This window comes from Xenopus laevis, chromosome 1S, assembly GCF_017654675.1.
Source record: "Xenopus laevis strain J_2021 chromosome 1S, Xenopus_laevis_v10.1, whole genome shotgun sequence".
Taxonomy (NCBI): Eukaryota; Metazoa; Chordata; class Amphibia; order Anura; family Pipidae; genus Xenopus; species Xenopus laevis.
The window spans coordinates 131,220,947-131,245,413 of record NC_054372.1 but is presented as its reverse complement, the minus strand read 5'-3'; the positions used below and the strand labels follow the sequence as shown (position 1 = coordinate 131,245,413).

The window sequence follows — 24,467 nt, the reverse complement described above, 5'->3', positions numbered from 1 at the left end:
TCCCTTCGGTTTACTTCCAGAGACTAGAACAGCTGTAGGTAAAAGAATTAATAAATATAATATGCAGGTGCCCCTTCTCACTATATGGTAAAATCATTCAGAGGTGTTTTAATAGGAGGAGCAGTAGCTGCAACTCTCTTTCGCTGAGATCTGCTTATTTGGGCAACTGCTCAAACAAACCCAACAATTCTCTTTGGTCAATCAGCTGAAAAAGCCAAGTTGCACAGTATTAGAAAATTTGGTCTTCAGGACAGTTGGTAGAACAACTGTGCAATGCCAACAAATGTCAACGTAAGCAAAAAAAAAAAAAAAAAAAAAAACCTTACTTACAACATATCACAGCCGAGGATCCTTAACACCAATGTGTCGCTTTATATTGACACTTTCCTATATTTGTCTATAGGAAAGTAACTACGATTGCCTAAAACCAGTCAGCACAAAAATGATACAACAAATTTAATGAGCACATTTTTTACCAGGATGTTTATTTAGAAAACAATACTTGTGATAAATTAAGCTACATTTAGATCTCTGAGCAAAAGTCGTGTATTTTCTTCAGTAGAGGAAGTGTGTTTTGGAGAAAACTTCTGACACATTTAAGTGCATGGTTCTAAATTTAAGTCAAGACATTATTTTAAATCAAGGAATTTACAGATATTCTAACGATAAGAGACTCTGTGTCCCTCATCTCCATTCTGCACCAAAAAGGAGTGTCCACCCTCCAATATTCTCTTGCCTGTACAGACCAAAAAGTTTCTACCCTCATCATATTTCCTATCACACAGGATAGCCTCTGCCTGGGGATGCTGATTTTGTACTCGGTCAGGAACAGCCACTTTCCTGTAACAACCCTTTGCTGTTGCTCCCCCATCAGCGGCATATGGGAATTATGCACAGCAGGGCTGAGTGAATAGTGGAGAACACCAAATGGAAGAGGGTTCTTGTCATCCAGTTCCTGAAGTACTTTATTGCACTGTAAAACTTCTCAAATGTCAGAATGTGGTACAAGACCCCTTGATCAAAGCGTTAATAATATTAATATTAAAAAAAAAATGTCTCAGAGGCTCAATTCATTATTCATAAGACCAGAATAATCCCTGCTGCAGGGGATAACTTGTAGCAGGGAAAAGAAAGGGAAACAAAATAAATCAAGAGAATGTCTGGTGAGAAGACAGAATAGATCTCTATAAAGAGATGTCCTGGCCCTGTTTATCTGTGTATACTGTTTATTGATCCCCATCAGGGGCAAAAGTCCCGTCAGGGTCTGTCCAGTTCATCACCACTGGAGGAGGAATTTGCTGGCATCATTGGATCATCAAGCAGTGAAAAATGTCGTTGTGGGGGCTCAAAGCTTTGTAACTCATCATAGGTAGAGCCATGGATCCTGCCCACTAAAGATGTCTGCGATGAATGATAGCGGGTGAATCCCAACCCGCTGAGTCCTGCTTGATGGGGCAGACCTCCATCTGATGGTCCATAAACTGACCGCGTGGGGTGAGCAGAATGATCGGGTTGAAGGTCTGAGAAGGAATGCGTAACATCACCAGCTCCATGTAGAGCAGACGGCATGACTATTTTTGAAGGAGGACGTTTCTTCCTTTTTTTGGCTGCAGTAGGAAGGTGTTGCGTCTCGAAAGAGTTTTCTGAGTGGGAAGACTGAAAAGAAGAGTAGGTAGACTTTTAATGTATGCATGTATATTCAAGTAAAAGACATGGAAAAGAACAATCGCTTTCAACACAATTGTAGAGGAAAAATGATTGCAACAGACAAAAACATGACAGAAAAATTAGTTACTTCGGTATTAGTTGGTTCAATACCTAAATATCTGCCCTTAATGAAACTCAGGGAACATGCACAACAGGGACAAAGATAAGAACTAATGTATCAATCTATCAAATCAACTATGTATCAAATTAGAACAGTTTACGGCATCAGTGACACTCCCCCCCCCCCCCCATTGACGCTTTAGAGACACGACAAGGTGAAAAAACAAAACTTTAAATTTCGCTTTCGATATGACCTCACAGGTATACAGTTTTTATTGAAATACAAAACACACAAACATCTTTGAGCCACCAATACAACTGCTACTGGAAGGGTTATACAGTTGTGTTCAGAATAATGTGTGTTTAAAAGTGAATAAAGCTAAATATCCTTATATAATCACTTTTAAATGCATTGGGAACACTGCACATTCTATTCCAAATCAAAACAAAGAAAAATGTATTACATTTGTGTTATTCCTTTACGGAAAGTGAAGAAAAGAAAAATAGGCTGTTCAAAATAATAGCAGTGTCTGCATTCTTCTTTACAAACTCAAACATTCACTATATAAACTGAAAAATGTTTCAAGATTTTGCTTTCCTTTGAATCACGGAAGTAATATTTAGTTGTATAAGCCGTATTTCTGAGAACTGCTGCACATCTGTGTTATATGGAGTCGTCCAACTTCTGGCACCTGTTACATTCCACAATTCTGCATTTCTTGGTTTTGCCTCAGAAACAGCATTTTTTATGTCACCCAACAAGTTTTCTATTGGATGAAGGTCCGGGGATTGGGCTGGTAACTACATAACATCAATCTTGTTGGTCTAGAACAAGAGTTCCCCAACCAGTAGCTCGTGAGCAATATGTTGCTCTCCAACCCATTGGATGTTGCTCTCAGTGGCCTAAAAGCAGGTGCTTGTTTTCATTGCATAAAAAGTATACTACCAAGTAGTCTCCTGTAGGCTGCCAGTTCACATAGGGGCAACCAAATGGCCAATCAAAGCCCTTATTTGGCACCGCAAGGGACTTTTTCATGCTTGTGTTGCTCCCCCACTGTTTTTACTTCCGAATGTTGCTCATGGGCAAGAAAGGTTGTGGACCCCTGGTCTAGAACCAAAATGTTACTCATTTACTAGTCTGTTTGGGGTTGTTGTCTTGTTGGGGTTGTTGTCTTAAGAGCATTTTCTCTTCGGCACAAGGCAACATGACCATGCTTCCCTGTCTTCACATTGTACTGTGACATGAATTCAGTGTTTGGGGTCATCTGACAAACTGTCTGAGGCCCCTAGACACGATCTTGCTTTCATCAGTCCACAAAATGTTGCACCATTTCTCTTTAGGCCAGTCAATGTGTTTTTTTCATAAACTGTTACCTCTTCAGCATGTCTTTTTTTCAACAATGGGACTTTGTGGGGGCTTCTTGCCGATAGCTTGGCTTCACATAGGCTCTTCTAATTGTATCTGTACTCAGTATTTAGACATTGTTTGATCTTCCTGGAGCTGATCATTGGCCAAGTATTTGCCATTTTGGCTATTCTTCTGTCAATTTGAATGGTAGTTTTTCGTTTTTCCTCCACGGCTTTCAGGTTTTGGTTACAATTTTAAAGCATTTTAGCTGAGCATCCTATAATTTTCTGCACTTCTTTATATGTTTTCCCCTCTCCAATCAACTTTTTAATCAAAGTACACTGTTCTGAACAATGTCTGGAACAAGCCATTTTACTCAGATTTTCAGAAAGAAATGCACTATAACCAGCATGCACAAAGTTGGCTCCTTCTGTCCTGAAATAAGGGCTGTAATTGACACCTGTTTTTTCACAGAATTAATTACCTCACTAATTGAACTCCACACTGCCATTATTTGGAACAAACTATTATTATTTTGAACACTGCTGTTATTTGGAACAAGTCTCAATTCATGATTTAATTACACAGAATCAGCAGCATGCATGTCATGACTGTAGGGTCTGTTGGTTTTCCATTACTCTACTACACTGAATAGTAAATTATTTGCCATGTAGAAATATAATTTGTACCAAAACCAGTGATTCATCAGGTTAGTGATGTCAGACTGCTATTATTCTGAACACAACTGTACTTATAAACAATATTTAGACATTTTAATGTCAGTGTCACTGAAGCCACAATAATTATTTCTTATATTACTTGGATTAAATGTATCAAATTTGAAGTCTCAGACCATATAAACAACATAAAAGGAGAGTACAAAAAGATTTTCAAGTTCTGATCGCACAGACCCTCAGTTATCTCGCTATTACCTTCTTTCCAGTGTGGGGGTGGGGATTCTGTACGTTTCCAATTTGTGAGGAGGATTTGGACTTTTTGCTTCGATGTTTCTTTTTTTTCCTGCGGTCTTCCATGAACTAAGAGGAATAGACAAGAAACTGGTAAAGGAAAAAAAGTTCTACTCTATTTACTCCTTAGCTGCGCAACATTATAACCCTATATTTTGAAGAAAAGAAAAAAAAAAAAACTTCCAACATGGATATGCAGCAAAGGAATAACAAAGCTGCAAGCAGGAAAGTATTTTACTGTGTAAAGTAAGCACTTTGTGGATTAAATAAGATAACCCACCCAACATGCCTGTACTCTCAGCAGATGTTGGAACTTGGTAAATAGCACTGTTACGAAAGATATCATACTAATTTTTATAGATCTATAAACAAGGAAAAATATCACCTGGTGATGCATTTGAAAAGCTGTAAAATGGACACAACTATTTGAGGGCAGTAAAACAAGTGCTTTTATGCCTGAAAGTACTTTGTTTGCAAGTTGTTTTGCTATGATGAAAGCTGCAGTAAAGGTGAGGATTGTCAGAGCAACCATGACAGCCTCCACTTATAACAAACACATTATAATAAATCCTAAAGACAAATAGGGTATAGCTTCCATTAACGGCAACTGTCAATTGCTTGGTGCAACAGTTTTCATGCATCCTTTCCACACTGACAAAAAAAAAAGCCATTTCTTTTACCGCAATAAAGCGTGGGTCGACCATGAAATTAGGATTTCTGTGTAACCACTCGGGCAGCTGGCAGCGTAGAGGGGCTTCTTCCCCCAACAACAAGGTCCCATCCTTCTGATTCACAACAGGAATTCGCGTGTCCATGTCGAGATCCATCTAGTGGATAAGTGGAAGGGTCACACACACTGATAAAATTGAAATTATCACTTGCACTATTGATGGTTTTAACAAAATTGACAGTTGGTGCATTTCCAATTCTTAGCCAGTATCAGTTTGCAGCACACAAGGTTAAGGTAAGGTAAAGATGAATATATCTTAAATATTACAAAGAGATTTAACTTATTCTCACAAAAAAGTTACTCACTAAATTACTATACTGACTTACTATTTTAGGGGATTGATGGGGGCAATAAATAAAACCAACAAAGGTCAGACCACCTTTAAGCTTGGCTGCTGATACCCTTAAATTACCCATCCCTCTAACCCATATTCATAAGTTAATATTCCTAGTCCATAAAATAAAATTGAGTCTGTTGCAATTCCTATGAAAAACATTTTTATCAGGCAGGTGTCCTAAAAATAAATACATTTGAATACCCCAACCCATGACACACTCACTGCCTACTAAGCTGGTCAGAGCATCATAGCTTGTGCACTACCCATCTGAAAACTTGCCCCACAATGTTTAGAAACTGCAATATATTTGAAAAAATATTTTATCACATATATATTTTGACTGATAGATTATTGCAGTTTTTGGGCATAGACATATATAATTTCATAGGTGAATAAAAACATGGAACAGCAAAAGGAGACTTAGAAACCTTTTTTATTTTAATAAAAAAATACTTGTCATGGCACTACCAAAGCAGTAATAAATCTAAATTGAACATATACCTTTTTCTTGCTCTTTTTCTTCTGGGTATGAGGTGCAGAATCAAGAGCTCCATTACTTATAAATTTGTGCTTCTGAAATTTGATCTTCAGGCCTTCTTCCTGAAAAAGAAAAGAATGTCTGCTATGGTTAGCAATAAAGGCCTCTAGTTAAAATATGAGATATGGAATGTTGTGCAACTCTATATATGACTTAAAGGAGAACCAAACTCTTTTTATTAAAATCCCCTACCTCCATATCCTAAATAGACCCCCCTCCCTGCTCCCCCCCAGCCTAGGTGTTATCCTGGGTAAATGCCCCAAACTCTTTATTAATCCCTCGTTGCAGATTCAGGGCATCAGAGTTCACAAGCACCATCTTCTTCTCTTCGGTAGTCTTCGGAAAGAGAGCAGCTGGTCTGCGCATGTGCAGTTGGCACAATCTGTCGGTCACGAACAACTGTACATGCGCCGAAAGCTACGGAAATTGCAGAAGCCGCCAGAAGAAGACCCGAAGATTACAGAAGAGAAGAAGATGTCACCTGTGAACTCCGATGCCCTGAATCTGCAACGAAGGGTAAATAAAGAGTTTGGGGCATTTAACCAGGATAACACCTAGGCTGGGGGGGGAGCAGGGAGGGGGTTTATGTAGGGTAGGGGATTTTAATAAAAAGGGTTTGGTTCTCCTTTAAGTCTATTAAGCAGGGCAGATTTGTTTTTTTATGTATTTCTTTAGGTATATGGCAGAGTTGAACAACATGTTAAAAATAAACCAAAATAGGGAAGAAAAACATGGAAAAGAAGAGAATTGAGCCAAGGGTGGGGTGGGTTAGGAGATAAAGTTGAATTCTCAACTACTCAAGTCCCTTCAGAACTCATATTGCCACTAATTAATCAGGGCATCCATGGGCCAGATACACACGCTTCTGCTTGGGGTTGGAGTAGTGAATTTGTTCCAGAATCCTAAGGAGGGATGGGTTTTACCATGGGATTTTTTTTTGGTGTAAAAGAACAGTTCTAAGTACATAACTTGGCTAAGGATAAACTAGGCAGAATACTTGTAAGTTTGTTTCTTTGTCATCTTAACACTTACACTTTTTATTTGAACAGTAAACTCTTTGGGGTCTGGTCTTATCTGTGTGAAGTGGGCAGGACTCCGTTCCTCTGGGGTTGGAGACAAGCTATCAGGGCTGTCACTTAGTGGATCGGAGAGTCGTCGTGGTAAGGACCATTTGCCAGTTAAAACTGCGCTGCACACCTGCTCAATTCTGCAGATAAGGACACGGTCCTAAAATACAAGAACAGTATATACTTAAAAGCCCTTCCATACTATCCAGACCAAATAACAAGAGATTTTCACTGTCTATCCTTGAGCAGGTTTCCCTGTACTGGTTACCTTTGGCCAGTCTGCACTGTTTGGGGTCTCCAGAGCTGTCTGGGTACTGTCCTCTGTAGTGAGATCTGCAGGGGAAGCAGTGAGAGAAAGCCGGCTTTCCTCATCATACAGGCGAGCATGTGGAAGACCTGCTGAAGGATACATGCACTTAAAATTGTTCACAATTCAGATTCGCAAGCACACATTAAAATGAAAAATTGTTGTGTAAACATAACAGAAGGATAAATCTTGATCTGCAAAAGCCTGGTAAAAGTTAGAAAAGAAAGGAATATGTTGCTGCAGATATGACAGATTCACATAATTACTGATGGAAGATTTATATTACTTTGCTACACACTTATCAACTTGAAATTGGAGTTACTGAGAGAAACCGCCAAGAATGCAGTGCTTGCTGCTAATTGTGCTTTATTGCCACGACATGTTTCGGGCTCAAGGCCCTTTATCAAGTGTTTGGCAATAAAGCACAATTAGCAGCAAGCACTGCATTCTTGGCTGTTTCTCTCAGTAACTCCAATTTCAATTGATTTACTCTACACCTGAGGTGGGGGTGTACACTGAGATAGAAGAAGTCTATTAAACCACTCTCCCAGAGCGCAGTCACTTCTATAGTGTGACACTTATCAACTTGTTACTACGAAGTATGTATTACAAAAAGCCATGGTCTTATGATTTAACTTGACATTAGATTTGTAATAGAGTGTAAAAAGGAAAGTGTTAACAGTGATAGCAGTTTAAATTTCCCTCCTTTTCACTTTAGTCAGTGTTATTCTTCACCCTGCCTGCTTGGGGTGTCAATACCCACTATGAGTTACTGTGTAATATTCTTGGGGTGTCAGTACCCTCTGTCTCTCACTATACTTTTTGCTTTGGTGTCAGTACCCATCGCCCTTCATTGCATAAATGGTGCTTGAGTGTCTGTACTAAATGCCTCACTGTATAAAATGTGTTTGGGGTTTCCGTAACCACTAATTATCTTTGTATATAAAGTTAATAGGGTGATAGTACCTACTGCCTTACACTTTATGATATGCTTGGGGTAACAAAACCTCTTAGTATAACTGCTTGGGGTAGCTGATCTACAACTTCCATGATCTATCAGTTTATTCTTTAAATGGTACCTACTGTTCTTAATGTAACTTTACGTTGACCATGTTTGCGTGCTGCTGGGGTGTTCTCAATGTATTTACTAGCGCAGCATTCACTCCTGTCTAATAACCAAAATGTAGCAACTAAAGACCTATTAAGTGCACCAAAAATATCTGGTTGTTGTTGGTTATTATACGTGAAATAATTTAGCTCCTGCTGCAAAACATTCTTGCAAAAAAAAGTTGAAAGCACACTGGTTGGGTTTTTAACAGTTACTTTAGTTAAGTCACTGCTTATCTATATATAATCCATCTGCACAAACACTCACCATTAGGTTTTACTTTTACACCATTGCTTTCATCTGAAGAATCCTCAGAGTTTGATGAGGAAGAAGATGATGAGCAGGATGAGGATCTGCGTGGAGCAGGAGAACAGCTGACAGACGAGGAAAGGGAGGCTAGTTGAGAGGGCTGTCGTTCAGTAGGCAACGAGGGGGTAGTAGTTGGAGTAGAAGGCCGAGAATGGCCAGGTATTCCCCTTGACTGGAAATGGCTAATCTGACACCGCAGAAATGAAAATGTGTGATCCTGCAGTATAGTGAGGTCTGTACGGCTCAGACCATAGCGTGCCGCTCCCTGAAGAAGCTCATTGTCATGACGTCCACTCTCCCACCACTCTGGGAGTTCTGGGTCTGGTCGACACAGTGACAAACGAGGTATAAGCAAAGGATGACAAAGTACTTGCTCACGCACCCTACGAAGAAGATCCAGGCGAAACAGGGCACGAGATGCACGCTCTTCTGAAATTGGCTCAATGAAGAGAGATGGATCTGGTGGCTCTTTAAAGAAAGAAAATAAAACATCAAACAACAATCAAAATAAACAGTCTGGACAGGGAAATGAGACAGTAAAGATTTTGCTTTTGGACTTTGGATTCATTATTATAGAAATATATAAAAATTAAAATTTTCTGTTGAAGTTTAGCCATAGTGTTGAGGCCTGTAAAACATAGAGAAATAAAAGTGGATTTTGTGATACTCGCCGTTAAATCCCTTTCTCTTCAGAAGTCTGTGGGACACAGGGACCTTGGGTATAGCTTCCACCACTAGGAGGCTAGGACACTAGGTAAAGAAACTGACTCCTCCCCCTTGTGCTACACCCCCGAGTGTACCGGAGGATTTCAGTTTTGAACAACCAAGCAGGATAACTGTAACCTTAACGTGAACTATATATAATAACTGTAATGCCAGGGTGAGGGAAGTTCGGATGGACTGCTTCCAGTGCAGGAAGTCCTGTGTCCCACAGACTTCTGAAGAGAAAGGGATTTAACGGTACCACAAAATCCACTTTTCTCTTACAGGTGTCTGTGGGACCTTGAAGACATACCAAAGCTGTCCCGAGATGCAGGGTGGGAGGAAGCGAGGCCCTTGAATCTAAAAACTATAGCACCTTCCTGCAGAAGTGAGTCTCAGATGCCGCAAAGACCTCAAATTTGTAAAACTTGGTGAAAGCATGTAATGATGCCCATGTCGCTGCTTTGCAGACATTCTGCTGAAGCCTGATTTCTGAAAGCCCAGGAAGTTCTGATGCTCCTTGTGGAATGGGCTGTGATTCTTACTGGAGGGTTCTGCCCTTTGGCCACATACGCTCTGTGAATGGCCTCCAGGATCCAACCTAGAAAAGGAGATTTTGTGTACTCGCCGTTAAATCTCTTTCTCTTCAGTCACTTGGGGGACACAGGGACCATGGGTATAGCTAGTACCAATAGGAGGCAGGACACAACCAAGAAAAAACTGACTCCTCCTCCACTGGCTATACCCCCAGCAGGCGGAGCTAAAGTCAGTTTGTACCAAAGTCAACAGGAATAAGTAGGAACTCTAATTGAATAACAACTGGAAACCTTGAATAACTGTAACATATCTGACAGAAGTGAAGGCCTCAACCCAGGGAGGGAAGCCCTGTGTCCCCCAAGTGACTGAAGAGAAAGAGATTTAACAGTGAGTACACAAAATCTCCTTTTCTCCACGTCAACTTGGGGGGTACATGGACCATGGGATGTACCAAAGCTGTTCCCCTAAGTACCGGGTGGGGAATGAGGCCTATTAAGAGGTAACCACCGCTGCCTGCAGCACCTTTCTGCCAAAGCGAGTGTCAGAGGCCGCAAAGGTGTCAAAGTGGTACATTTTGGAAAAGTAGTGAACGGAGGTCCACGTTACTGCTTTGCACAGCTGTTCAGCAGATGCCTGGTTACGGTTTACTGGGTCCAAGCTGTGCAAAGCCTTCTCTTTCTGATTTGCTGGGGTGGGACAGGGGAGGAACTATCTCTTGGTTCAGGTGGAACTCTGAAACAACGTTCGGTAGAAAGGATGGGATGGTGCAAAGTATCGCTCTGTCGTGTATGGTGCTTTACAGGATAGGGCGCCAAGCTCGGAGACCCGTCTTGTTGATGCAATAGCTAGGAGAAAGACAGCTTTCCAGGTGAGCCATTGAAGAGGCACAGAGGCTAAGGGTTCTAAGGGTGGATGTTGTAGTGCGTTCAAATCTAATGTGGGATCCCAGAGGGGAGCTGGAGCCCGTACGGAAGGAGCCACGTGGGCTACCACCTGCATGAAGGTCTTGACATCTGGTTATAAGGCTAGACATTTCTGAAATAGGACGGACAGAGCAGAGATTTGTGATTTGAGAGAGCCAATGGACAGACCTTTGGAGAGACCATCTTACAGAAACTCCAGAACATTTGGTATGGATAGGGTCCTATCGGTAGATGGGTAGATGGATCAAACTCTGTGATAAGCCTTGGCAGAGACCGGTTTTCGGGCTGCACACATCGTATGTGCCAGTGCCTTGTAGAAAAACTTCTGTGTTAGTATCTGGGTCTCAAGAGCCACCCGTTAAATTGAGGTTGGTAAGGTTGGTATGTCGAATGGGACCCTGAGTGAGAAGGTCTGGAAGTAGAGGCAAGGTCCATGGTGTTGCCACTGAGCAATTTAGAAGGTCCGTGAACCAAGCTCGTCGGGGCCACCTTGGTGCTATCAATATGAGAGAGTTGTTTGTTCTCACTGCATCTTCCTGATAGTTCTGGGGATGAGCAGTAGAGGAGGAAAGGCGTAGGCTAGATGAAAGGGCCAAGGAGTGCGTTGGCGTCCAGAGCCAGAGGATCCATGTAGCGAGCTATGAAGGCAGGAACCTTTCTGTTGTGCCTGGTTGCCATGAGATCTACTTCTGGGGTACCACACCGCAGTGTTATCTCTTGAAAGACCTAGTCTTCAGTGACCACTCTCCCGGGTCCAGGGACTGGTGGCTTAGGAAGTCTGCTTCCCAGTTTAGCAAGCCTGGAATGTAGATGGCTGACAGATGAACCTGCTGAGCTTCGGCCCATTGGAAGATAAGTTTCTCGTTTAGTGCCCCTCTGCTTCTTATTCCTCCGTGGTGGTTGATGTAAGCCACCACTGTTGAGTTGTCGGACTGGATCTTCACAGCCTGACCCTTGAGGTCTTGTTGCCAGTGGATTAGGCCCAGTCGGATTGCCCGGATCTCAAGTAGGTTTATCTGCAACAGTCTTTCCTTCTGCTGCCATCTTCCTTGTGCGGACTTTCCCTCGAGGACTGCTCCCAAACCGAAGAGATTGTTTGGGTTTGTGTGTCGAACTTCATGCCTAGAAAGTTCATAGATTGGCTGGGGGTTCGGGAGGACTTGGTCTGATTCAGAAACCAGCCTAGTTGCTGCAGCTTGTCTATGGATACCTGGAGTGACCGGTAAGCCTCCTGGACAGATGTAGCCTTAATTATTAGCACGTCGTCCAGGTAGGGAGTGATGTCTATCCCCACATTGCGAATCTCCGCTGTGGCTACGGCCATAATTCTTGTGAACACCTGCGGGGGGGGGGGGCGATTTGAGGCCGAAGGGTAGGCTCGTGAATTGGAAGTGACAATTTTGGAAAGCAAACCTCAAGTATTTCTGATGCGGAGGGAAAATGGGTATGTGCAGGTAGGCATCCTTTATGTCGAGAGACATAAGGAATTGTCCTGGAGACATGGCTGATATGACCGGTCTTAGAGATTCTATCTTGAACTTCCTCTGCCGAATGACCCATCCTTTGTGGGAACCACAAAGAGGTTTGAATAGTATCCCTTGAAAAGCTCCATACAGGGATAATTACTTCTGCCATGAGAAGGCTGGAAATCACCTCTTGAAATGCTGAGCGCTTGTTTGGTTCTTGAGGAAGTCTTGACATGAAGAACCGGTGAGGGGGAAGTGATGAAAACTTTTAAGTGGTAACCTCGAGTAACATCCTCTTGTACCTAGGAATCTTGTATGAGAGAGACCCTCACATAGGCAAAGTGACATAGTCTCCCCCCTATTGGCGCTGAGCCTGAAAGGATGGCGTCATGCCAAGGTAGTTTTATCCGTGGTCTTTGAGGTGTGTTTTCGGTTTTACCAGGGAGGTCTTTGTTTGTTTCCAAAACGACCTCTGTTTGTGAATGATCGTGGATGAGATGACCTTGAGCCTTTGGTTTGAAAGCCACGAAAAAAACTTGCCCCTGCAAAAGGAGGAGCGTGCCTTTGGGTGAGGTAATAAGGTGCTCTTCCCTCCGGTAGCCTGACTTATGATTTTATCAAGGTCGGGGCCCGAAGAGAAGCTTACCCTTGAAGGGTATGGAAGTGAGTGACCTCTTGGAGGAAAGGTCGGCTGACCATAACTTCATCCATAATGACCTTTGTGCCGCCACTGCGAGGGCTGATGACCTGCTGATGATTTGAGTGGCATATATAGTCATTGGCTTCTTTAATTTGAGAAGCCCATTGAGAAAGTGAGAAGTGTTAACTTCAATGGCATTAATGAGAGTGTCAGCCCAGGATTGAATGGCTTGGCTAACCCATGCCATGGCTATGACAGGGCCAAGGGATGAGCCTGATGCTGCAAATACAGAGTGTAGTAAGATCTCCAATTTCTTGTCCATAGAGTCCTTGAAAGAAGAGGCATCAGGGACTGGTAGGGCTGTATTTTTGGAAAGTCTAGACACAGGAGCGTCTACGGATGGAGGAGATGACCATTTTTCCGTGAGAACGGCTGGAAAAGTGCAAATCTAGGCCACAGCTGTATGCCGAGCGAATAAGGAGTAAGCTCACAGTCTGTTACGGCAGTCTCCCGGTTTGAAGGTTGCGGCGGTGCCGCTCCTGATTAACAAAATGACGGCCAAGTCATGTCTAGGCCACCGCTTAGGGAGAGCAGTAAGGGGAATCCGCAGGCTGTGGGAACATTCACTTACCCTTTGCCAGTGGAAAGTTCTCCCCTTGTCCGCCGGCTAGCTCCTTCTCCTCCTGTAAGGGAAGGAGACATCAGTTGGGCTGGATGGTTTGTGCCAAAAGCATAGAATAACCCCGGAGACAGGCTCCCATGGTGGGGGATAGCAAATGGACCCTTACTCTGTGTAAGGGACCTGCCTTTCCCCTTGATGTCAGCTTAGCTGATATAATATGTAGGGAGAAAAATAAAAAAAATGTCCTAACCTGCTGAGGACACAACTCAAACTGACCTTAGCTCCGCCTGCTGGGGGTATAGCTAGTGGAGGAGGAGTCAGTTTTTTCTTGGTTGTGTCCTGCCTCCTAGTGGTACTAGCTATACCCATGGTCCCTGTGTCCCCCAAGTTGACGTGGAGAAATAGTGGTTTTTGAACCGTTGTGCACTCCAGAGTGTAGCACAAACAGCGATGATGATGTGTGAATGTCCTTCGTACAATACAGGTAAAATTTAAGAGCCCTTATCGGATCGAGGGAGTGTAGGGCTACCTCCCTGGGACAGTGGTTTTGGACAGAATGAAGGAATGGTGATGTCCTGGTTTATGTGAAACTCCGAGAAGAATGAAATTAAATATGAACCCTTCCACTTCATAGTACAAGAAATAAAAACCTGCAAAATACTTAGAACTTACCATCCCCAGCAGCAGGGGGTAAACGGCAAACCTGTCGGCACATTGCCACAAACCCATGGAAGTACTTAAGCAGTGACTCGTCTGTCTTCTTGTCCAGTCTTGCTAGACCACGGAACCTCTGCCAGTCATAATATTGAGTATCAGGGTCATATTCAACACCAAAGCTGGACAACACGCGGAAGAAGTCACATGCCTCCCGCCGAGTCCACCTGACAAAAAGTGAAGAACAATTATGGATCAAACACAATTAAAAATGGATTACAAGACAAAGAATAAATAAACTAAGTATATAAATTATAATAAAATCACTCTAATGGACACCTTTGTTGTTTCTCCCTACGAGCAATCTCTTTCAGTTTGAAGGCTGCCTCGCATCGTTTTCTACGTTTGTCCCCACGCTCTTCAGCCTCCAATTTTAGTTGTTCCCTTTTGTAGCTGCGTTGGTAGGCAGTGATAAGACGCCGCAGGCGAGCTGTGAGAGCAGAGCCAGGTGGCCATAGCATACTACTGGGCATTGATGTTGCTAGGCAAAAAAAAAAAAAAGATTACAAAGATTCCACCCAACAAATGTGCAAGTACCATCCTAATCTGTTTTACTACTGACCTTCTTCACCATCAACAACAGAGATTTCCTCATCCATCATTAAAGAGTCGATCTAGAAAAAAAATCGACAAAAGATTTTTTTTTTGATGATTTTCGCAGTATTTCTAGGCGTTCTCATATGAAGCTCGAGCTGTTATGCAGAGCTCACCTCATCCTCAGGATCTTTCTGTGCATGGAGTGGCTTATATTCTGGATCTTCTATGTCTCGATCGAAGTCCCCACTGAGAACAGAAATAGATTACACCCTTAAGCTTCTGTGCACAATAGTTTTGATGCAATAGACAGTTCTTTCCAAATCATGCAAGTTGTTCCTCAAAAAAGAGGTTACATTTAACTACTCCCAAGACAAAGTATACATGATTCTGGCTGCTGTGTCAGTATTAGTATAGCAACTCACATAACAGGTATTACCATCACAAGACAATTACAGTTAATGTGATTCAAAGCAGAAAAGTAAACTACAAATGCATGTGGTTCAATTTACATCCTTACCCATCAGGCAGTTCAGAAAAGTCTTGAACACGGTGCTCAGCAGCAATAGCCTGTTCATCTGGTCCCCCCACCTTCTCCAAAAAGCAGAGTGCTGGGTCAGCTCGCATGGTGTTATACTTCTCATAACCTGCAGATGGGCCAAAAAAACTTGTTTGTAAGAATGGTTTATTTATTTACCATTTAAAGATAAAATATGTGTTGTAGAACACAGACACACAACCATAATTTTAGTAACAATTCCTGTCTAGGAGGTGTGGATTAAAGGGGTGGTTCACTTTTAAGTTACATTTTAGTATGTTATAGAATGGCCAAAGCTAAGCAACTTTTTAATTGGTCTTCATTATTTATTTTTTTTATAGTTTTTAAATTATTTTTCTTCGGACTCCTTCCAGCTTTCAAATGGGGGTCACTTACCCCTTCTAAAAAACAAATACTCTGTGAAGGTACATATTTATTGTTATTACTAGTTTTTATTACTCATCTTTCTATTTAGTCCATCTCCTATTCATATTCCAGTCTCTTATTTAAATCAGTGCATGATTGCTAGGGTAATTTCTACCATAGCAACCAGATTGCTGAATTTGCAAACTGGAGAGCTGCTGACTAAAAAGCTAAATAAGTAAAAAAACACAAATAATAAAAAATTAAAACCAATTGCAAATTATCTCAGAATATAACTCTCTACATCATACTAAAAGTTAACTCAACGGTGAACAACCCCCCACGGTGTTAAATCCCCACTGGCCCCCGTCCCTGCCTCCCTCTACTTGTGTCCCCTGTAGGATTAGTGACCGCAAATACAGAGTGAGCGCAGTGGAGCCCACGGGCGCAATCTTCCAGCGATTCTGCAATTTGCATTCGCAGTTGTAACAAGCTGGAAAACTCCAACTGCGCATGCGCCAATACCAAAGCAATGAAGATGTCGTCTGTGAGCTCCACTGCACTCACTCTGCATGTTCGGTCAGTAATCCCACAGGGGACACAATTTTGGGGTACCACTTAGCAGGGGGAGGCAGGGAGAGGGGCCAGTGGGGACTTATCACCATGGGGGGTTTAGTTCTCCTTAAAGCGAGATGATTTCTGTTGGATCAGGTGCTTCCTTCTGGCATGAACAGGAAACAATGTGTAAACCCACATTAGGAGCAATTTCTGCTCTTCCAGAAACAAAAGTTTGCGTTAAGCCTACGAAGATTAGCAGAACTGTGAAATAAAAATGTCAAGGAATATTAGTGGGTTTTGTCACTGCACATCTGACCGCTTTCAATATTCTTGGCTATGGTCCGAGGAGAGGAAGAGATTATGGTGTTGGGAAGATATCAATGTTTTAATCAGTCACAATTACATTTTATACTTGTGTCTTTGTTCTCCCATGAACATGGTAAAATGTAATTAGTTATTTATTGTAATTTCTAGGATTTTTTTTTGTTTTTCGGAAAGACTGCAAAACAAAGAATAGCATTATCATAGCTCCTAAATATAGCAAGTTTTGGTTTCTGGACATCATCTCACCATGTTTGAAGACCCCAATAAGAAGGGATTTATCAGCTTCTCTGTCCCACCAGCGTGAGGGAACCTCAACCTGGTCCACCTGAGGGAACCAGGTGTCAATTTGCCTGTACCGAAAAAAGTAGAATGAAAAGTTAATAAAATATGCAGTTTCCATTTCGAAAAGACACACTTCTGATTACTACTAAGGCCAATGCACTTTGAAAGCAGAAAATGTATGCCATGTACAATCAAGATGTTCTTTAAATTATCCAAGACTAAAGTACTACAAAATTCACCTGGCATCTACACCGCTTAACACTTTCATCGCCTGGTTTCCGATTACTTCCTGCCGAAGAAAATATAACATACGAACACGAAGAAGAACCCTAAGAAAGAAAGGAATCGATGAATAGTTACACTCAAATACCTTAGAACAGCAGTATGAAGGAATAAAAAAAACGAACACATTTGTCATTTAGGGGCAAATTCATCAAGGGTCGAATTTCGAGGGGTTAAATCCCTCGAAATTCGACTGGGGAATAGAATCGAATAGAATCGAATAGGCAATTCGGGCGAATTTACGCGCTGGCGAATAGTCGAATTGGCGAATATTCGCCAGGCGAATAGGCGCTCGATCGAATCAAAAACTTGGAAAACAAGCCTATGGGACTTTCCCATAGGCTTTTAAAGCAATTCGGTAGGTTTTAGGTGGCGAAGTAGGCAGTCGAAGTATTTTTAAAAGAGACAGTACTTCGACTATCGAATGGGCGAATAGTCGCAGCGTTTTTGCGCTCGATCCAGTACTTCGACTATCGAATGGCGAATAGTCGCAGCGTTTTTGCGCTCGATCTATTCAAATCATTCTACTCAGGCGAATTTACGCCAATTCGATAGTCGAGGAGCACAAAAAAAGACTCGAAATTCAAAGTTTTTTTACTTCGAATCCTTCACTCGAAGTTAGTGAATCGGCCCCCAAGTGTTCAAATGCTGGTCTAACATTTATTTGCTAATTGTTTCCTTTTTCTTTACTGGTAATAATGTTGAAACCGATTAATAGCTGCTGGTATCCAGCTGCTGAAAATAAAACCAAATTAATTCTAGATGAGCCACAAATATTGCTTTTTTTTTGATCACCAACTTTTTCCCATACCTCTAGATTTCATGGTTTTCTTACTTGTTACATTGGTGCTTCAGATGTTTCTTGTACCCTTCATCTTGAAATAAGGTATCTGGGTTGTACTTATGTATCCACTCAGCTTTATGTATGTCAAAGCTGCTTTGGGATTTTACTTTTTTTCCCTTACGACCACGGGGGACAGGAATAGACAATCCTGTGAAAGAAGAGTGATTGCCAGTACATTAGTAGGATGACCCTTACATTCCTCAACAATGCCACATTGTTTATTTGAATAATACCATCCTGTCACTGCCAATGTCACATCATTTGTTTGAATAATACCATCTTGTCACTGGCACCTTGCTAAGCTAGTTTGTAACTGCAAATTTCAATGCATTCAAAGCATTCTGACTGCAAATACATCACATGTGATGATAGAAACACTGCTACCAGCTGAGAGGGATTTGTTTTTTACATGAATGGCAATAAATACTTATCAAAAATACTTAAACTGTTCAACAGCGACCACCTCACATCAAGAACCTCACCAGAGTGGTTCTGTAGCTGCTTTGTTTTGCCATTCTCAGCGGGTGTAATCAGATCCCAAATAAAGCTCTTTATGTTCTCATCTCCTCTGTAGTGCAAAAGACAATAAACCAGTATGGCTCTACATATTTTTTCCACATCCCGTTCAGTCATACCACGCTTGAAACGACCATGAGTAAGGATATCCTGCCAGCGACCCCATCTAGGTGTAAATGGATAGATTTGTAAGAATATATCAATCATAATGGAAACCAGTTTAGAAAGGGAAGTGAGAGGTTTTATATAATCATATATATACCATGGGAAAAATATTTATATAAAAAGTGTAGGACTTACAAGATTACAATATAAAGCAATAGTGTCTCACCCATAAACAAGCAAATGCTTTTCCACGCGGAAACAATCTGTACGTCCATATCCATGTTTACGGTCTTGACGCCGAGCTTTGGGGCGATCATCATCATCACTCTCCAAATCTGAAAACTCAACCATGTCATCATCTTTGTTAGTGAAGTGCCGTGTTTGCTTCCTGATGCGTGGGGTGTCTATAACCAGTGTATTCTGAAAAAAATTTAGACGTTAATGTTAGACTTACAAACACACCTACAACTGATCGGGTTGTACCCTGATGAGGGTGCGTACGCTAAACATACTGTACAATAAAAGTATAGTACATTCGCTTCATGACTCGAACGTGCATTTAAATACAGAACGGAGTCACTGGCAATTACCTTGCTGTTAAGGAGATCCAGGTCTAGGTCTGCTTTCTTGGCCCACTTCTGCCAGAAATTAGGATCATCCAGTGATATATCAGTCCGGTTCTCAGAGGCAACAAAACTTGCCTGGTGCAGAAAGAGGTGAAAGTCAGTGCATGCAATAAAAAGCAAAAGTTTTATCCAACAGGATGTTAAACGATGAGGTAATTTTTTAGTAGATGAAAACTAAAAACAATTTGGTTCAGGGAGAATTCGAATTTGAAAGGAATTGCTTACTAAGCTGGAAGATGCTCCCTCGAGGTGACTATTTTTGGTCACACATACAAAAAACACTACACATTACATGGTTTACTGTCTATACAGGTAGTCAGTGCATCAATAGCAAAAGGATCTGTGCACAGTTACATTTGCTGATATCCAATTACTAATTATTAGATTCAGCCGGCAGAAAGGCTTTTAGGGGAGATTAGTTGCCCCGAAAAAGAGGCAATTTGTTGTGAGGTGACTAAATCAACCCAAATCTTAGCGTGTGCCCTTACCCTTAACTGCAAAATTAGAAAACGGAAAAAAAATTTGAGGGCGAACAAACCCATTAATACAACAAGCTGGCAGATTTTGATCCATGTGTTTTTAATCCAAACACCAGTATTTAAAAGAAAAAAAAAATCATGATATAAGAAACAAGCTACTTATGGTAAACTAAGAAGAAATTATGAAAAAAGGCATGAAGAGACGACAGACCTTGGAGAAGGTTGAGCCCTTTCCCTCAGACTCTATGGTAATAGTTGTGGTGCGCCTCAGTAAAATTTGGTCAATATCTTCTTCACAGAATTTAGAGCCTTCATCATCTTCATCCATGATTGCAGCATAAGCTCCCTTTCTGAGCAAGTCTTCAATCTCTTTCTTTGTAAATTGCTGAATAGGCTAAAATTATAACAGTGATGTTAGCATTTCTGTATTTCTATTTTATTTATGACCACCAAGGACAGCACCCCTATGATATAAAAAAATTCAAACCAGAAATGTAAATGCACAAAAGAAGGAGGTGGTATGTGACACTACAAGGTGCAGGGAGAGGCAAAGTCTAGATCCAGCGAAGCAGCTGCATTCAGGATTGTGTTTCGCAAGTGTCAGTGGCATATTGTGTATGCTAAAGACGTGCTATATTAGAAGAGTGTAAGCCTCTCTAAAGAAATATTCTTCAATAAATGATTTTCTTCAATAAATGAAGGAGTGTAGTGTATGTGATGTGAGAAGTGATGTTCAGGTTTAGGTACTTAAAGGCAACATATTAGAGCCTTGAACATTTCCTAGTCTTTATTAATAATTTTCATCACTTGCTCCATTGGATTATAAACATATTCCTTACCCCACTAAGTTGATTATCCCGACCACTCATAGACTGCAATACAGCTTTGTCTAATCCTAGTTTAAGGCTCGCCTTATCAAACATCTCTCTCTCATAGGAGTTGCGAGTAATGAGACGGTAAATTTTAACTGCTTTGCTTTGCCCAATACGATGACATCGAGCTTGAGCCTGAAAAAGAAGTAAAAGATCAAAATATGTGTCACAGCGAATAAAACAAATCACGAAAAATACAGTAAAATCTAGGAAAAAATGCAATGAAAAGAAAAAACAAAAAAACCCGGAAGACGAGAGCTGGTACCTGAAGGTCATTTTGAGGGTTCCAGTCTGAGTCAAATATAATACAAGTATCAGCAGCTGTCAAGTTAATTCCAAGCCCACCGGCACGTGTACAGAGTAGAAACACAAATCGATCAGAGTCTGGGCGGCTAAATCGATCAATAGCTGCCTGACGCATGTTGCCACGGACACGTCCATCAATACGCTCATATAGGTACCTAAATGAGTTAATTACATATAAGTGCCATGCGCAATAAACTCTACATTAAGAGAGAGCACACAAATAATTCCCAAATTCTCTTCAAATTTCCACAATGGCTTTACAGCAGTAATTTCTGTCAAATCCAAAATGTTGTTTATGGACTCCTAAGAAAAAAAAATTAATAGAAAACCTTTTCATAAGAGGCGTTTACCTGAAATACCACTCAGCATCTTACCAATATAATTACCCCAGAAAAAAACTCTGCTTAATTTTGAAACCATGCCAAATACTTAATTGCAAATTTAACTGCTTTCTCTCTTACCTTCTCTGTATAAGATAATCTTCCAGGATGTCCAAGCATCGCACCATCTGAGAAAAGATGAGAACTTTGTGGCCTCCAGCCCTTAGTTTAGGGAGAAGCTTATCTATTAGCACCAGTTTGCCAGAGGAGCGTACCATTGCCTGGAGGTGAAAGTCAAGGGGAATAACTGGAGTTGCTTCTCTGAAATCAGACATGATCTTTTCTTCTGCTCCTGGAAGAGAGAAAAAATATAAACTCTTCTCAGCTGAATTAAGTACCACGTGGAAACCCGAAACGTATTAATTGTAAGATACAGTTAGACACTCATGGCAGTTACATATTCATTAAACAGTTTTAATTAAGCAATACTGAAAAAAAAAACGTATTTTTTTTAATCACAATGGAAAAAACAGTTCTCACTTTTTTATAATGTTATTACACAGACTATTATGTTATTACACAGGAAAACGAACGTCTGAAAAAAAAACAAAAAAACAGATAGTAATGTTGTATTCTATTTAAACCTACAGTGCCAACCCATAGGTTCAATATCCCTGAAAAGTAATATTTCATGCCTTCAAACTTGTCCACAGCAGCTCAGTTGTTGCTACAGTAGTGATTATCAATGCAAATTGAACTTGTTTTAATGCTGTAATGTACTGTAAAACCAATTTATCAGGCTTCCCTCAAATTGTATATTGTTCACCTTTAAATTAAGTTTTAGTATGATGTAGAGAATAATATTCTGAGACAATTTGCAATTGGATTTCATTTTTTATTATTTGCGGTTTTTGAGTAATTTAGCTTTTTATTTGCAATGTCATCATTCTGGTTGCTAGGGTCCAAATTATTGATTTGAATAAGAAACTGAAATATGAATAGGAGAGAGACCGAATACAAAAATGGGTAATAAAAAGTAGCATTAACAATACATTTGTAGCCTTACATAGCATTTGTTTTTAGATGGGGTTCAGTGACCCCCATTTGAAAGCTGGAAAGATTTAAAAGAAGAAGGCAAATAATTAAAAAACTATAAAAAATAAATAATGAAGAACAATTGAAAATTTGCTTAGATTAGATTCTATAACATACTAAAAGTGAACTCAAAAGTGAACCACCCCTTTTATCACTGAAGTTCAAATAATTCACAGCAGCAGAGTATTTCGATAAAATATGATACTGTGGCTTTTTTGTTTGTTTTTATTATCCTTATAACGTTATTTTCCGTCATGTTAGATATTCAGATGGCATAAATACATGTATTTCAGTGTTTTCTTGCTCATGTTTGTACATGGCCAAGCTATTCCATTTCTACTACTTCTTCTCTTAATTTAAGTTGCAAAAGACATCTAAATCTAGAAGACATTAAGGGGCAGATTTATTAAAGTTTAAATAGTAAATTTGAATTCAAATTTTCGAATAATTTCTTTGGTCAAAACTCACAAATCTGAAGTTTAAATCACCAACTCAAATTTGAGTGCGAGATTTATTACACCTCGACCCTGGAAACAGTTCTATATTCACCGCCTAAAACCTTGCAAGTTCAATTACAAGTCGATGGCAGAGGTCAGTTGAACAATTGGATTATGTTAATTGCCTTTCTGACATTCGAGATTTTTTTTTTCCAGAGGAAAACTCAATTTGAATTTTCAGGTAGTTTGTATTCGATCAAATACAAATTCGAATTTTAAATCACCAACTGGAATTTGAATGTGAGATTTATCACACTTCGACCCTGGAAAGAGTTCTATGTTCGCCACCTAAAACCTGCCGAGTTCATTAACAAGTCAATGGCAGAGGTCAGTTGAAGCATTTGAATATGGTAATTGCCTTTCTGACATTCTAGTTTTTTTTATTTATTCATTTATTTTTTTAAAGAGGAAAACTCAATTTGAATTTGATTTGAATTTTTGGGTAGTTTGTATTCGATCGAATATAAGACGTTCCAGTTTTTTCATAAATAACCTTCCATTCAAGTTGTTAGTAAATTTATTAAGAGTTAAAAAAAATTCACATATCTTCAAAATTCGACCTTTGATCGAAAATGAGGTTCAGTGTCAATAAGTGCAAAGTTATGCACTTTGATAAAAATAATATAAATGTTAAAGTTTTGCTTTAAAAAAGGGAATTAGTTCAACGGATGAAAACATGATTTTTGCCTCTTTATAGGTCCCTGGTAAGGCTTCGCCTGGAGTATGCAATGCTGTTTTGGGCTCCAGTACTTAAGAAAGCTAAAATGAACTGAAGAGACATGCAACTAAACTGGTAAAGGGAGAGGGGTTGCGGTTGTTTTTTCTGAAAAAAAGATGCTTGCGAATGGACATGTTTACTCTTTAAAACTATAACAAAGGGCATTACAGACATGTAGATATGTTTATAAATAGGATCCATGTGTCAGTATATCAGGTATTGTGTTGAATATATAGCGAATACCTGTGATGAGGTATGGGTGGTTGCAGCATTTGCGTAATTCCATCATGGTATTTAGAAGGTTGGGTGTGTTGGATTGGCTAGCTCCTTTGGACAGGAAAGAAAAATTCTTCTCCAAAATTGCACGGTAATATTTCTTCTGGATGTTGGTAAGCTCAACCTCAATAATGGTTTCTTGTTTTGGGGCCAAGTTTTTCTCGACATCTTCTTTTAATCGCCTCAGCATCATAGGTTTTAAGATGGACTGTAACTTTTGCACCTAGTATTTGGGAAGTAATAATTCAGAATAAATAATGAGCAAATAGAAAAAGGTGTGAGTCAGGCCTTTTAGGCATAAATCCTTTATTAGTTACCTGTTCCTCTGTTTTGAGGTCTCCAAAGTCCTTGAGAAACTCTGCTTCAGAGGAAAATTGTGTTGGCTCCAGGAAATGTAGAAGACTGAACAACTCTTCCACAGTGTTCTGTAATGGAGTCCCTGTTAAGAGTACTTTGTGCTCCTGGTAACAAGAAAATGTTTATTTTAAAAGCACGGAAAGGATAGCTTTTAATAAACAAGAGCAATCAGGTTAAAGGCAATGGGAACAGACTAATTATGCACTTTGAGTTATGCATTGTTTTTTTCTTGCTGGGTAAAGCAAGGAGCCTAAAGATTTGTAAAGCCAATATATAATTTTAGTTTTAATTAAAATGGCAAACATTTAATTTGAACCCATCACTACAGCAACATTGTTATGAGTTGTTAAAAATGTAGCATTGCTTAGACTGTGTCAGTCATCGAAGCACTGAAATTTAAAGATAAAACTCCAATAATTTGATTATTGAATTTGACCAATATTAATAGTTTAATGAATGGGGTTAATCACTAATTACAAGGAAACTATGCAT

At 40.3% G+C, this 24,467-nt stretch overlaps 1 protein-coding gene and 1 non-coding gene across 5 annotated transcripts in view; both read right to left on the bottom strand.

The window, feature by feature from the left end:
- Positions 1-601: 601 nt before the first annotated feature.
- Positions 602-24,467, bottom strand: part of chd8.S (chromodomain helicase DNA binding protein 8 S homeolog) — a 66,033-nt gene continuing 42,167 nt past the window's right edge. For 3 of the 4 annotated variants that reach the window (XM_018243945.2, XM_018243944.2, XM_018243943.2), the window contains exons 15-38: positions 23,936-24,079; positions 23,586-23,841; positions 21,174-21,384; positions 20,672-20,867; positions 20,374-20,541; positions 19,746-19,928; positions 19,020-19,130; positions 18,656-18,849; positions 18,291-18,490; positions 17,800-17,956; positions 16,922-17,011; positions 16,647-16,750; positions 15,138-15,264; positions 14,794-14,866; positions 14,646-14,697; positions 14,363-14,564; positions 14,042-14,250; positions 8,438-8,947; positions 7,024-7,154; positions 6,721-6,915; positions 5,652-5,750; positions 4,764-4,910; positions 4,048-4,152; positions 602-1,656 (exon numbers count right to left, since the gene is read on the bottom strand). In XM_018243945.2, the coding sequence (XP_018099434.1) occupies positions 1,258-1,656; positions 4,048-4,152; positions 4,764-4,910; positions 5,652-5,750; positions 6,721-6,915; positions 7,024-7,154; positions 8,438-8,947; positions 14,042-14,250; positions 14,363-14,564; positions 14,646-14,697; positions 14,794-14,866; positions 15,138-15,264; positions 16,647-16,750; positions 16,922-17,011; positions 17,800-17,956; positions 18,291-18,490; positions 18,656-18,849; positions 19,020-19,130; positions 19,746-19,928; positions 20,374-20,541; positions 20,672-20,867; positions 21,174-21,384; positions 23,586-23,841; positions 23,936-24,079 (4,263 nt within the window). In that variant the 3' untranslated portion in view covers positions 602-1,257. The remainder of the gene's footprint in view (positions 1,657-4,047; positions 4,153-4,763; positions 4,911-5,651; positions 5,751-6,720; positions 6,916-7,023; positions 7,155-8,437; positions 8,948-14,041; positions 14,251-14,362; positions 14,565-14,645; positions 14,698-14,793; positions 14,867-15,137; positions 15,265-16,646; positions 16,751-16,921; positions 17,012-17,799; positions 17,957-18,290; positions 18,491-18,655; positions 18,850-19,019; positions 19,131-19,745; positions 19,929-20,373; positions 20,542-20,671; positions 20,868-21,173; positions 21,385-23,585; positions 23,842-23,935; positions 24,080-24,467) is intronic. The other variant, XM_018243946.2, reaches the window with a different exon arrangement.
- Positions 14,953-15,052, bottom strand: LOC121399583. Its single transcript, XR_005965156.1, has one exon. It is a non-coding gene; the product is annotated as a small nucleolar RNA U6-53/MBII-28 (small nucleolar RNA).